This window comes from Oryzias melastigma, linkage group LG6, assembly GCF_002922805.2.
Source record: "Oryzias melastigma strain HK-1 linkage group LG6, ASM292280v2, whole genome shotgun sequence".
In the NCBI taxonomy this organism is placed as follows: domain Eukaryota; kingdom Metazoa; phylum Chordata; class Actinopteri; order Beloniformes; family Adrianichthyidae; genus Oryzias; species Oryzias melastigma.
The window spans coordinates 12,858,147-12,870,535 of NC_050517.1; the positions used below are offsets into that span (position 1 = coordinate 12,858,147).

General features: G+C 36.8%; 2 protein-coding genes across 4 annotated transcripts in view; both read left to right on the forward strand.

Moving 5' to 3' along the window:
- Window positions 1-5,301, forward strand: part of parvb (parvin, beta) — an 18,858-nt gene extending 13,557 nt beyond the window's left edge. For 2 of the 3 annotated variants that reach the window (XM_024281247.2, XM_024281248.2), the window contains exons 5-13: window positions 58-198; window positions 1,840-1,955; window positions 2,044-2,102; window positions 2,190-2,209; window positions 2,483-2,544; window positions 2,622-2,690; window positions 3,138-3,239; window positions 3,304-3,376; window positions 4,907-5,296. In XM_024281247.2, the coding sequence (XP_024137015.1) occupies window positions 58-198; window positions 1,840-1,955; window positions 2,044-2,102; window positions 2,190-2,209; window positions 2,483-2,544; window positions 2,622-2,690; window positions 3,138-3,239; window positions 3,304-3,376; window positions 4,907-4,983 (719 nt within the window). In that variant the 3' untranslated portion in view covers window positions 4,984-5,296. Of the gene's footprint in view, window positions 1-57; window positions 199-1,839; window positions 1,956-2,043; window positions 2,103-2,189; window positions 2,210-2,482; window positions 2,545-2,621; window positions 2,691-3,137; window positions 3,240-3,303; window positions 3,377-4,906 lie in introns of all 3 variants that reach the window. The other variant, XR_002920216.2, reaches the window with a different exon arrangement.
- A 3,573-nt stretch (window positions 5,302-8,874) lies between these two features.
- The window catches only part of parvg (parvin, gamma), a 14,394-nt gene continuing 10,879 nt past the window's right edge, over window positions 8,875-12,389 (forward strand). The window contains exons 1-5 of the mRNA XM_024281251.2: window positions 8,875-9,490; window positions 9,929-10,028; window positions 11,084-11,148; window positions 11,669-11,771; window positions 11,851-11,994. Of these exons, the coding sequence (XP_024137019.1) occupies window positions 9,965-10,028; window positions 11,084-11,148; window positions 11,669-11,771; window positions 11,851-11,994 (376 nt within the window). The 5' untranslated portion in view covers window positions 8,875-9,490; window positions 9,929-9,964. The remainder of the gene's footprint in view (window positions 9,491-9,928; window positions 10,029-11,083; window positions 11,149-11,668; window positions 11,772-11,850; window positions 11,995-12,389) is intronic.

Below are 12,389 nucleotides of genomic sequence, written 5' to 3' on the forward strand. Positions count from 1 at the left end.
TTTAGGTTTTCTCACAGTTTGCTCACATGTCTTTCCTTCTTGTCTTGTCGGTAACAGAAAAGTTGTCCGGCAGGAAGCTGAACGTGGCAGAGGTGACCCAGTCGGAGATCGGCCAGAAGCAGAAGCTTCAGACGGTTCTGGAGGCTGTTAATTCTGTGCTCAGACCTCACGGCTGGACCGTTGAGTGGAGTGTGGAGTGTGAGTGTTTGCTCCTCTGAGCGTGCTCTTTCTACATAATGCTGCATCTTAGCAATGTCTGACAAACTCAAAAGAAAATGTTACAGTCAGAAACAGTGTAGGAGAGCCACTTAACTTTGTTTTATTTTTTAAAAATATTGTCCTATTTTTTTTTCTTCTAAAGCTAAAGGATTAAAAGGTTTTATTAGACTCAAAAATACAACATACTAACAAAAGATGAACCTAGACATCATTAGACTACCTGCACTGATGTTTCTACGCTGTACACACCAATAAATGCATATTTCTCTGCCGTTTTACTCCTGTATCTCACTACTTAAAGGAAACTATAGATTTTAAAACCATTTTTTGCAGCAAAAAATACAATATTTAGCCATTTTTTAATAGCTGAGCTTACTCTATTTATGAACAGATCTTGTTATAGATTTGTATAAGCCTTCAACTCTAACAAACTGGATCATTTCAGGTTCTGAAAGGATAAAATATGCAGAATTGATGAACATTTTCTGAAGAAAACTCCTTTTTACTGTTTTCTTTGGCTGCTCAGCCTGACTTTAACTAAAAGTCTTCACAATTATGGAAGTTCTAAAAGGAATTTGGTGTCAGCAGGTTCTTTGAAGCGAGGCAGAACCGCTCAGAACTGAACTAAACCAGTTTGGAGTTGGAGCTGAGTGCAAGAGGAACTTCAGGGTTTCATCAGATTCTTTACCTTCAATCCCTGCAGAGCAGCAGAGGATTCTTGGAAAGGATTCACATTTTGGATTGTTGCGAGTTATTAAAAATTCTGGAACCTGCTCACCTTCCAATGAAATTGTTGCATTTCAACCATCAGTCATGACATTTTTTACCCCCCAAGCTAGGAAAAATAGAATGCATAATGAACAAACCTGAATAGACTTGGAAAAAGAAAAAAAAATGATTTAAAAAAAAAAACAGCTAAAAATCATAAACTACAATAAAATAATAATAAAATCTAAGGCATGATGGGAAAATGAATCAGCCTCACAGATGATTTAACAAGTTAAAAAAATAAATTGACAATCAAAAAATCTGAAAAAAGCATTGATAGTTGTTATATAGCTAATATTTGGATTGGAGAAGCAGAACAAAATAAATTCTAAAGTTACCTAACAAATATAAACATTTAGTTTAGCCTAAAAACAACCAAAATAACAAAACCAGCGTATTAAAGTAGATGCACACCTGCTTCTAGACTAAATGTCTTTTTTGTGCTTGTATTAAATGTCTTTATTTGTTATTTTTTTAATTATAATTTTATATTTTTTCATTTTCTCTTTTAAGCTCAGACCTGAATATGATTTCTGTCTATTGGAATCTCATCCCACAGTTTGAAAATGTCATATTTTTTTATAAGTAGTAAAAACTGAGACAGAAGAGCGACAATGATGACCAAATTTGGCACAAAAAGGTTGAATTACAATAAAATACCAGAAAAAGCACAAAGAATAATTAAATTGCTCAACATTTATAGTTTTATTTGCATTAATAAAGAACAGAGTTGGCTAAAACTCCAGAAAAGTAGCTCACACTCCTGTATAGTTTTCAGGATTTTGATTGCTGCAACGCATAGACTTGTGTTTGTTAAGATTTTTTTTTATTTTTTTAACCTTCTGTTCACAGCCATACATTCAAAACACCTGGTGTCAATTGTTTACCTGCTGGTTGCTCTGGCGATGCACTTCCAGGCCGCCATCAGACTCCCTGAGCACGTCTCTGTACAGGTGGTGGTGGTCAAGGTAAATCCATGCTCCTTATGGTTGAGCATTTTATTTTTAAATACTTATTTTATAGCTGAATAACTTTTTGGTTTGTTTCTCTGAGCAGAAACTTGAGGGTATCCTGCAAACTGCTGTTGTAACCAAAGAGCTGACGACCACAACAGAGTAAGAGCGAGTTTTCCAGCATTTTAGTGTAAAAGTTAAAGTTTATTGACTCTAAATTCATTTTAAATCTGTTTAACTCTTTTTCAGAATGATGATTGGAAGATTTGGTAAGTCCCAGCTCTTTATTATGCTAAAGTGTCAATAAAATTATATTTTCTAGCTAAAAAAAATTGATTTAATTTAATTTTCTTTTTATCCTTTCAAAATAAAGTTGCACATTTTTGATTGACTGCAGTCAAGAGTGACTGGAACTTAGTCATAAAAATTCCCATGTTTAAAAAAACTTAAATCTGTCTCCAACAAATATATTTAAAATGTGAATTCAAACGTGTATTCTTTAAACTCCTGCTTTCATGATCGTAACCTTTGTGTGGTGACAGAGAGGGACGCGTTTGACACTCTGCTGGATCATGCTCCAGATAAACTTAATGTGGTGAAATCGGTAATGTTTCTTTTACACTTTAGTTTTTTGAAAATATTATGTTTTAGAGAGGACATTAAAAAGGTTTGTCTCCACAGTCTCTCATCACATTTGTGAACAAACACCTGAACAAACTCAACCTGGAAGTCACTGAGCTGGAATCACAGGTAAAAGAAATGATAGTCAAGGTTTATTTCATCTTTAGTTCTCCAATTATATTGTATTGAGATAAAAAATTCGAAATTGCAAACAAAATTTAAAGTATTAAGAATAAAACTTCATAATTTGCAGGCTGGCACAAACATTACATGAAACAGAAACGTATAAATGCAAATTAAAACGATATGTGACACAACACATCTAAAAACATTCGGCTGGAAACACAAAAATATTTTTTGAAAGCAAAAAAAAAAGATTTTGAATGCAAATGTTTAATATTTTCAATTGCAAATTAGGTTTTATCCTTAACACTTTGCATTTTGTTCACAATTTCGCACATTTTGATGTCAAAACTGTGACTTTTGCTTGCAGAATGTTGGCACAATAGTCACTCCAGACAACAGGTCTTAAAACCTTGAATTGGATTTTCATTTCTTCCATAAATGTGTGTTTAGTTTGCTGATGGAGTGTATTTGATCTTACTGATGGGACTGTTGGAGGACTACTTCGTCCCGCTGTACAACTTCTTCCTCACACCGGAGAGCTTTGAGCAGAAGGTAACCTCTCTGTAGTTCAATAGGAAGTGACGTGAATTTAAAGAAACGTTTTGCTTCCTCTCAGGTTCATAATGTGGCGTTTGCCTTTGAGCTGATGCAGGATGGAGGTTTGATGAAACCCAAAGCGAGACCAGAAGGTAATTCACATATTTGTTCTATCATTGCAGGAATAAATAAAGGACAAAAATCATAAATGTGATCAAGAATTATTGATAATAGCACTTTAGAGAAGAGTTCCTGTTTCCTTCCAAAGTGGCGGTCATACTGGGATCTGTCCAGTAGGTGGCCCCCTTGTTTCAAGTTTAAACAGTGGATTGACTGCACAGGTTATTCTGGCAGAAATAGAAGTTTGCAGGAAATATCAAACTTTTGTAAAGTTTATGTTAAGTTATGTTTTTAGTCTTAAACATTTTTATTTGGTGACTTAAAGTCTCATTCCAGTTGATCTATTCTGAAATTGTTCTAGTGGTATTTTAATTATAATTATGCAGCTTTTAGCCAAAATTCAAAAACCTGAGTCATTTTCTTGGACATAGTTTCCGCAGAGCAGTAAGAGTTCAGTAGAAATTCGCCTCTGAGTTGTGGGTGGGACTGTTAGTGTGTTGTAAGTCTGCCGCCTTTTCCCGTCATCCATTAGTTTACATGCTTTCCCCCTAGCTTACAGCCCCTCACAATCCCAACCAAACATCACCAGTGCAACAAAAATGCTGAGAAATACTACAGAAATTCAGTTGCAAAGTTTTTTTTTTAAATTTCAAACACCAAATTAATTCAATGTGTTAAAAGTTAAAAGTACAACGGAAAACAATAAGAAAAATCTTGTTTGGTCCCGCCCCTTTTTACAACACCTGTTGTTGTGCACCGTTTTAAGCCAGATACCAGTTCAGACGGGGAAAATGAAGATGCACATACAATTTTTGGCTTAAATTTCTTCATCTATGTCCTTATTTATCAGAAAAATGCTACAAAAAGCAACGTTTTCTTCAGAGTGTGTCATTAACAACCTGTGAAGTTGATGTTTTTGCTGTTCTACATATAGTACTAAAATTAATTTAACCAGAAATATGCTAATGTTCATAATAGTTCATAATATAGCTAAGAATGTGCAGTCCTGGTTAAGTAATGGAACATGCTTTTCCATTATGTATTTATTACATTACTTCCATTTTTCAATTGTGACTAACCTAAAAAACAAAGCAAGTTTTGCAGAAACGTTTTTATAATGTCAATCATCTATAAATCAAGTTTCTCCCTTTGCTGAACGTAAAATCCTCCTCTGCTGTTTTCTGGCTTGCCGTAGCTTCAATGCTCACGCTTCAGCCCCTGATGTGGAACATTCATCTACACATGTGCCTACAAGCACAACAGAAAACCGCTTTCCGTTTATTGACCGGAAAGCTCGAATCATATGATAATCATTTGAGCAATTTCCACCCAAATTATTGATTTGACATCTTGAAGGAAGTGAGTCCAACAGTAATCATAGTGGAGTTTCTTTTATGTTTCAAATATGACTTGCTTGGACAGCTCATTTATTTTCTGCTTCAAAATCCCAAATTTTGACTAGTTTGTGGTTTATATCACATTTCTGTTTTTTCCCCTCAAAGCCGTCCAAGTCTGGTAAATTCCAATAATTGCTGTGATCCTCAAATTTTTTTGTTTTCCAGATGTTGTAAACCTCAACCTGAAGGCCACCCTGAGAGTCCTCTACAATCTGTTCACCAACTACAAGAACTCTGAATGAACTCTGAGCTCTCGTGTGTCAGTCTGACTCCTGGGCTCCGAGTCGACCACCGGGGGACTAAAGAGCATCACGCCGCACACCTCTGAAAGGTTTGGGCCAGGCCAGACGGATTAGTGCTCAGAATGTTGGTTTACGATGGTCTCTAAATGTCAGTGTTTATTTATTTCATCCTCTGAGATTGTCTTCTGTGCAGGAATCAGGGTGACCTTTAGCTCCTCACTGTCACTGAAAAACAGCCCTGGAAAGCTGGAAAATGTCCGTGTGTGGAACTGAAATTCACATTAAATAATGTCTCAGTACACATTCTACTAATGCAAAGTAACTGAATTCTTTAATTATTATGCAACTGACGAGAAGCTTGCAGGGGGCAAAGCTGGTCACGTTTGTTTGTTTTTTTTGTCAACAATTTTTATTTGAATAAATCTTTATTGTCATTGTCACCGGTACAACAAGATTCAAACGGTGCAACATTCAGACATTAAAACAATACGGTAAAATTTACGACTAAATTAAAATAGTGCATCACTCAGTCACAAAAACAGGAGATACAAGTTAAAATAGTTGTTGTTTGATAAAAGTCATTAAAATATAAAATACACAAATACTGCTGTAAAAATAGAGCTGAAACAGTTAAACACAAATGTACATAAAGGAAAGCACCACTTGACTATTGTACAATGAATTTAGAAAAAAATCAGCCACAGTTTTTGCACAATTCAAGCATTCTAAAAGTAAAAGTCGACTTCATTTGAATGTTTTAGCCTCCAATCACCTTTGGATTGATTGTAAAACCTTTATGATGATCCCATTTTTAGCCAAAAAAAACTGTTTTCTAGGACATAGGTTCTGCAGAGCAGCAGGAGTTCATTAGATATTTACCTCTGAGTTGTTTATGGATCTGTTGCAACCCCGCCCCTTTTTCCCATCATTCATCTCTTCACACGACACTTTGTCACCCCCATCTCGTCATATATGGGCGTGTGGTTCCGGCTTTTTCTGCATCACTTTTTGACCTTTGACGTGCTGGTTGTTCCTATTGAACCACGGATCCAACCCTCAGGACGCGGTACCGGACACGGTAATGTAGGCAGAACTGGTACCGTGTTAGGGTACTGTTACGTTTTGGATGTCCCTAACTCATGTTTTTTTTTGGTGTGCTGGCCATTCCCATTAAATCAGGAGTCCTTAACCTCGGTCCACTTCCCGAGGATTCACGTCTGTGGCCTGGTACCAAGCAGCCCTCGGACCGGTACGGGTTAGCAGCCCGGAGGTTGGGGTCTCCTGATGTAATGGGAACAGCTAACACATCCAAAATCACTAAGGTGGGGACACCCGAAACGTCAGAAAGTGACATGGAGGGGCTTAAACCATACGTCCATATGTGACGAGTAGGGAGAGACAATGTGTTGGTTTACACCAGGGGAGGGCAAACTTTGGCCCGGGGGCCACATGTGGCCCACTAAACCATTTAAGGTGGCCCACTGCACTGGAATGAATTATATTGATAATCTATATTAATGTTTTATATTTCCCTGTAAATTTAGTGTCTCTCCTTAGATGTAAACAAATAAACTGTGTTTAGGTGCAGAAAGTTATTTTGCATTCATGTTGTGTTGGAATATTTGTTGTTTTTCGATCATTCCAACACAACAAACACAGCATTTTTCCAAGTTTGTGTTTTTCCCTGAGAGACAAACAATTGGGACTCAAATAAGAACAAAAAACACAGTTTTTTAATCAAACAAAAGCATGTTTTGTCCAGATTTCATGTTGTTTCTTTCTCATATGAAGTCAATCAACAAAGCACTTCAAGCATCTGATCCGGCCCACAGTTGTCAAGTTTCTGAACCCTTTGTGGCCCACGAGTCAGAAAGTTTGCCCACCCCTGGTTTACACCCTAACAGCCCCTCACAATCTCATCCTAACATTAGCGGTGCAGCGAAAATGGCGAGCAATATTGTTAGCCATCCAGCCACACAGTTTTGAGTTTAATCCCAGCTTGGACAAGAAAAAATGGCGATGTACATGGATCTATTTGGATCTAAATGGAGTGGAGCTGGAAGCTCATGGCTCGCCTCTTTTAGCTTCTACCATTGATACTATTTTTCCTTCTGCTCCAACCAGTTGAATAAAGAAATACTCAGAAATATGTCCTCCGTCATGAGAAAAATGCTAAGAACACCAAAAAACACAATATTTATTGCAGTGGAAGTTTCTTTGTCTTGTAGTGTTTGCCTGAAGGCAACAAATCAACTTATTAACTGGATGAGTTTTACTTAACCATGTTCACAGAATAAGTAAATAATGCAGAATATCTGAAGAGTTGGAGCCTTAAAGTAGAAAATAATAAGACAAGGAAAACATAGCCAAAGAAAATGTTAGCTTGCTAACTAAAAAACACATTAAGTCAGTTCATTAGACTGATGTCCATGTGTGGTTTGTAAAGGACTGGAATTCTTTTTTTTTTCACATCTTTTCTCTGCGTGACAGTTTGGAAAGAATCCAGCTTTTGCTGTTTAACTTGAAAAAAATATATGCATATATAAAAAAAAGAAACTTGGCATAAACATTTTAAAACATTTGATTTTTCCATAAAAGGAAGTTGCAATTTTCAGCCTATGAAAGAGTAAAGTCACGAAAGAATGTAGTCATCTGGTTGCCTCGAGCATCAAGAAAATACAGGAAAATACTTGTTTTCTCCCATCGTGCAAGAAAGGGAGGCTTCACATTGGAAATCAAGCATTTGACACACATGTTTCATATCTTTACTTCTAATACTTCATATTTATGCTTCAAAACTCGTGGTTTTCATGCAAGACAAGCCTTGTTCGTCTCATAGCAGCACAGAATCTCAGAGAAATATTCTAGTGCTCCAAAATCCTGGTGTGACACCAACCAACCAACTCAAAAATAGACCTGACAGCTGTCGAGCAGTTCAATTCAAGCTGCAGTTGGAAAAGTTTCTCCTTTAGAGCCACATTGGCCGGATCGGCTCTACACACAAACAGAGAATTGTCTTAAAAAAAAGGGAGGAAGAGGGCTCTATGGTAACCATTCCTGTCATTTCTGCGTCACTCCACATTTGATGTTGACTTTCTGCTATTTTCAGAGGTTTTTTTAAATCTCTTTACGGTCTGACAACAAATGAAACTATCTTTCATCGTAATATTCAATTTTTCTGGGGGAAATAAGGAAGTTGACAAGACATTTTTGTGTATTTTTTTATATTATGATTTGATTATAGCTTCAAGCTGCAAATTTGTTGTTAGTTAAAAAACAAAGGAAAAGGTGTGATGTCATCTTACATGACCTGAGACTAAATAAATTCAGAAATGTCCTTGAAAAAGTCATCTTTATGTTGTATTATATGATGTCTGACTGATTTATGAAGCTGTTTGATTGTAGCATCCTTTGTTCACACTGACTTGAATGTATCTTAATGCATCTATTCCACTGCTATTAAAGCTGGATGGACTCTGAGGCCGGACAGGCTGCGAGTAACGTTAAAGCTGACTGCGGCTGTAGATTCTCTGCAGGAGTCTCACTTCTATTGACCGGCCCTTCAGAGGCCACCTGGAGACCCACTGCAGCACACGCCGCACTCCTCCTCATGCATTTTACAGGCAAACTGAATAATTGAGAGAATGGATGAGTCAATCTAGACCTGATATAGGAGTGGATGGATCGAGCCTTGTGCATTTTTCTTTTTCATCTCGCCTATCAGGAAATAAATGCTTGGAATCAGACTGAGCGAGTGTTTCATTTGATCTTTCGCGTTTGGCTTTCGAGGACGACGGGCGCTTTTGAACAGCCAATTCCTGCAATTTTGGAATTAGCTAAAGGAATTATTTTAGGCCTTTTTTATTTTCTTCTCTCATACCTTTGTTGCTATGGTAACCTACATTCCCCCAAATTGCCCCTTGCCTGGTTTATGTGTGGTCGTTTCTCCTCCAAAAAAAAAAGAAAAAAAACGCAGGTGCATGCATGCATTCCTGCACAGATTTTCTGATATTATTTGGACTTCATGATGTAAAATGGAGACAGCCCAGGACCAGATGTCTGATTCCATCACAGATGGAGGTGTGTGAGACAAACCTGAGTGCCTCCGGCCCTCAAGAGTCACGCTTTTCTCTGTTCCCCTGTTCTCAAACAAATCATTTGCACCCGAGAGTCGTCCGTGCTCTTTTTTTCTTCCTGAAACGCACTCGTCTTTGTGCAAGTCTCAAATGCAGATTGTGACGCCGCCGCAGACGGCCTCATCAGGAAGACGCTCCGCTGCATCAGAAAAAAGAGGAAGTTTATGTTTTTATTGCCACATCTATTCGTTTACGCTGTTTTCCCTCTGAAATAATGGTTTGAAACGGAACACAGCGCTCTGAAGGATGTCACAACATCCCCTTTAGACCTGAACGCAGCCTTAAACGGCTTTTTGGTGGTGGAGTCGACGTCTGGGAAGGAAATCCGGTTTGCAGAGGATTCTACATTTCTTGATCTCAGTGCGCTTGAGGTAAGCCGTTTATTTTTATTCAGAATCTGTTTAAAATGTTGCGATCAACTTCAGGAAAAGGGAAGCATATAAACCACCGGAGGAGGAGAAGTGACTCACCCAGACTTGGTGGAGATCCAGGAAGCAGCAGTTTGACACAAGCAAGACATGACGGTTTGGTTGTAAAGAGTGACTGGATTGTAAACGTTTGTAAACACAGGAAGTGAAAAATATTTGTTCTTTCTTCAAAGAAAATAAGTTAGCATTCAGAATATTCAACTTTCAGACTTTTTTCAGAAGTTTTTCTGTGTGCTTCCTGTCTTCCTCTGGTGGTCAGCTAGTTTCAGCTAACATAGAAACCTCACCGAGGCGGTTTTATTGAATTCCTCTAAGAGGAAATGTCTTTTCCTACTAGTGTTGACACTTTTGGGCATTTAAACAGACTGAAGTCTCTTGCAGGCCTGCGGAGAAGAACCATCGTTCTGAGGAGAAAGCATGGAGGCTGATCCGTTTGACAATCCCACGTGCAAAACAACTGAAGATGTAGAGTCTTTTCAGGGTTTGTCTTTTTTTTTTTTTTTTAATAAATTGTAAAGTTATTGTTTTTTTCAGTTTTTCTAAAACTGAAAAACCTCCTAAAGCACTTTAATGGCTTGCTCTTCATTTTAAGGTTTGCTTAATGTTTAAAATCTGGCTATTTATAATAATTTCATTATGAATTTTATTATTTATTGTCTTGTTTAACCCTTTAACACCTGAGGAATCCCTGGTGAAGCTTAAACACAAAATCTGTAACGTACTGTAATGTTACATACATTTAAAGAATATAAACAATATAAACAATAGAACTCCAGTGTTAACGGATACATTTTTTTGTTAAATCAATAGCGTCTTAAAATAATTTAGTTTCTTCAAGCACAGTTTGTCTTATTTTAAGCTCTATCTCGAAAGAAAAACAACCCAACAGACTAAAAAAATAACTCAAAATTGGGTATAAATATAGATCTAACCATAAGTACAAAAACAATATTCCACAATTTGACATTGTGTTATCAATATCAATGTCTGATTTGGAAAATAACCTTTTGAGCACCACATTATTTAATTTTGCATTTTCTTTGCCAACAAAAGTCTTGTTAAAATGTTGAAATATTGAAGAATATTTCCAGGCTGCTGATAAAACTCTATATTTTACATGAATTTGACCATTTCTGTGGTTTTAAGAACCTTTTGATACTAAACTAAAAATTTGATGATCTGTTTATTGGGAATACTGGTCATTTTCACTTGAAATGAATATTTCCTTCTGCATAGTAACAAATTGAATCATCACAGAAGACTAAAAGATGTCAGAAGTTAAAAAAGAATGTTTCCAAGAACATGAACGATGTTTATACCAGATGCAGTCACTATGCTAAAAAGAAAAAGAGGATCCGGTTTGATTTATTATACATCCTACTTCTGCATTTTGTTTTAGTTTAATTAAACTTGAACAGATGTCTGAGCTGGATTTTCTTTTGTGTGTTTTACTTTTTCATATCAACCTTTAAACAAAAATAGTGTTTATATATTAGTTTAGTAAAACGTGATTTTCTTATTTGTTTATTTTGTCAGGGGAGAAAAGGAAAATTATTCAGCCAACGTCTCTAAAGGATCCCAAACTAGAGAAGCTTAAAGAGGTAATAAACTAATTCAACATTTACTCAAAGCTTTTTTTTTAGGAAGAATCTTTTCTAAAAAATAAAATGTGTCCCTCCATGAGCCAGTGCAACAAAGAACTAGAATATTATCTGATGCAAGGAGAATTAAGTAAGGGTTTGTGATTTTTTTTTTATTAACGCCATCAAAGGAGGGAATGGAAAAGAGATCAGAGAGGAGTCTGCTAGATACCATTTTAAGAGACTATTTAGTTTATTAAAATGTTTTAATCAAATATTACTTCTAAATACATCTGGCAAGTCCTGTGGAGAAATTCAAATGGATACAAGATATTAGAAATATAAGAAATAATTTAGTGTCTGTCACTATCTTCAGTTCATTTATTATTAGCTTGTGACGTAACGTAATACAAAGAAACGTAAAAGAGAATAGGTTTCACACTTATTTTCTCACCCTTGAAATGAAAAAAGAAGAAAAAAAACATTAGCAGGAGATGAAAGTGTTTGATGTCTCTGACTGTGATTAATTGTGTCCTGAGAGGCATTGGTTGATTGGATCAATAGGACTTTGAAACCAGAGCACATAGTGGTTCAGAGCCTGGAAGAGGATCTGTATGATGGATTGGTCCTTCATCACCTGCTGTGTGAGTTAATACACATTTGATATTTCATTAAACATAAAGCAAAACAAACTTACAAATGATGAGGGTCTGGTTTCTGCAGCCAGCTTGGCAGGCGTGCACTTGGGAGTGGATGAGATTGCCCTCACCACCTCTGCTCAGATCCAAAAGCTGGAAGTGATCCTGGAGGAGCTGAACAAGAGGCTGGGTCTGCAGGACAGCAGTGTGATCAAATGGAATGTCAAACGTGAGTCATACAAGTGAACAAATGGTCCCTTCTGGCACCAAATTCCCTTTACAGCAGGCTTTGATGGCAGCTCAAGGGTTCCATCTAAGCTAACACCAACTGTGAAGGATTTTAGTGAAGAAAAGAATCTGTCGGCATTGTGGCGTCCTGAAAGAATCGACCATCAGTGTTTCATTTGACGACTCGAAGAATGAACATGTTAAGCCAGCACAAATTAGAATTTTGCTTTAGTGACAAACTATTTTTTACTCTAGTAACATGTATGCACATATTTCTAAATGAGCCATCCTTCTTTTTTCATATGTGTAATGTCAAACAGCAAAGAGTCATCAAACATGGCAAAACGAGATGCTGTAGGCACGTGATCATGCTGTAGTATCGCGAGACTGACAGGT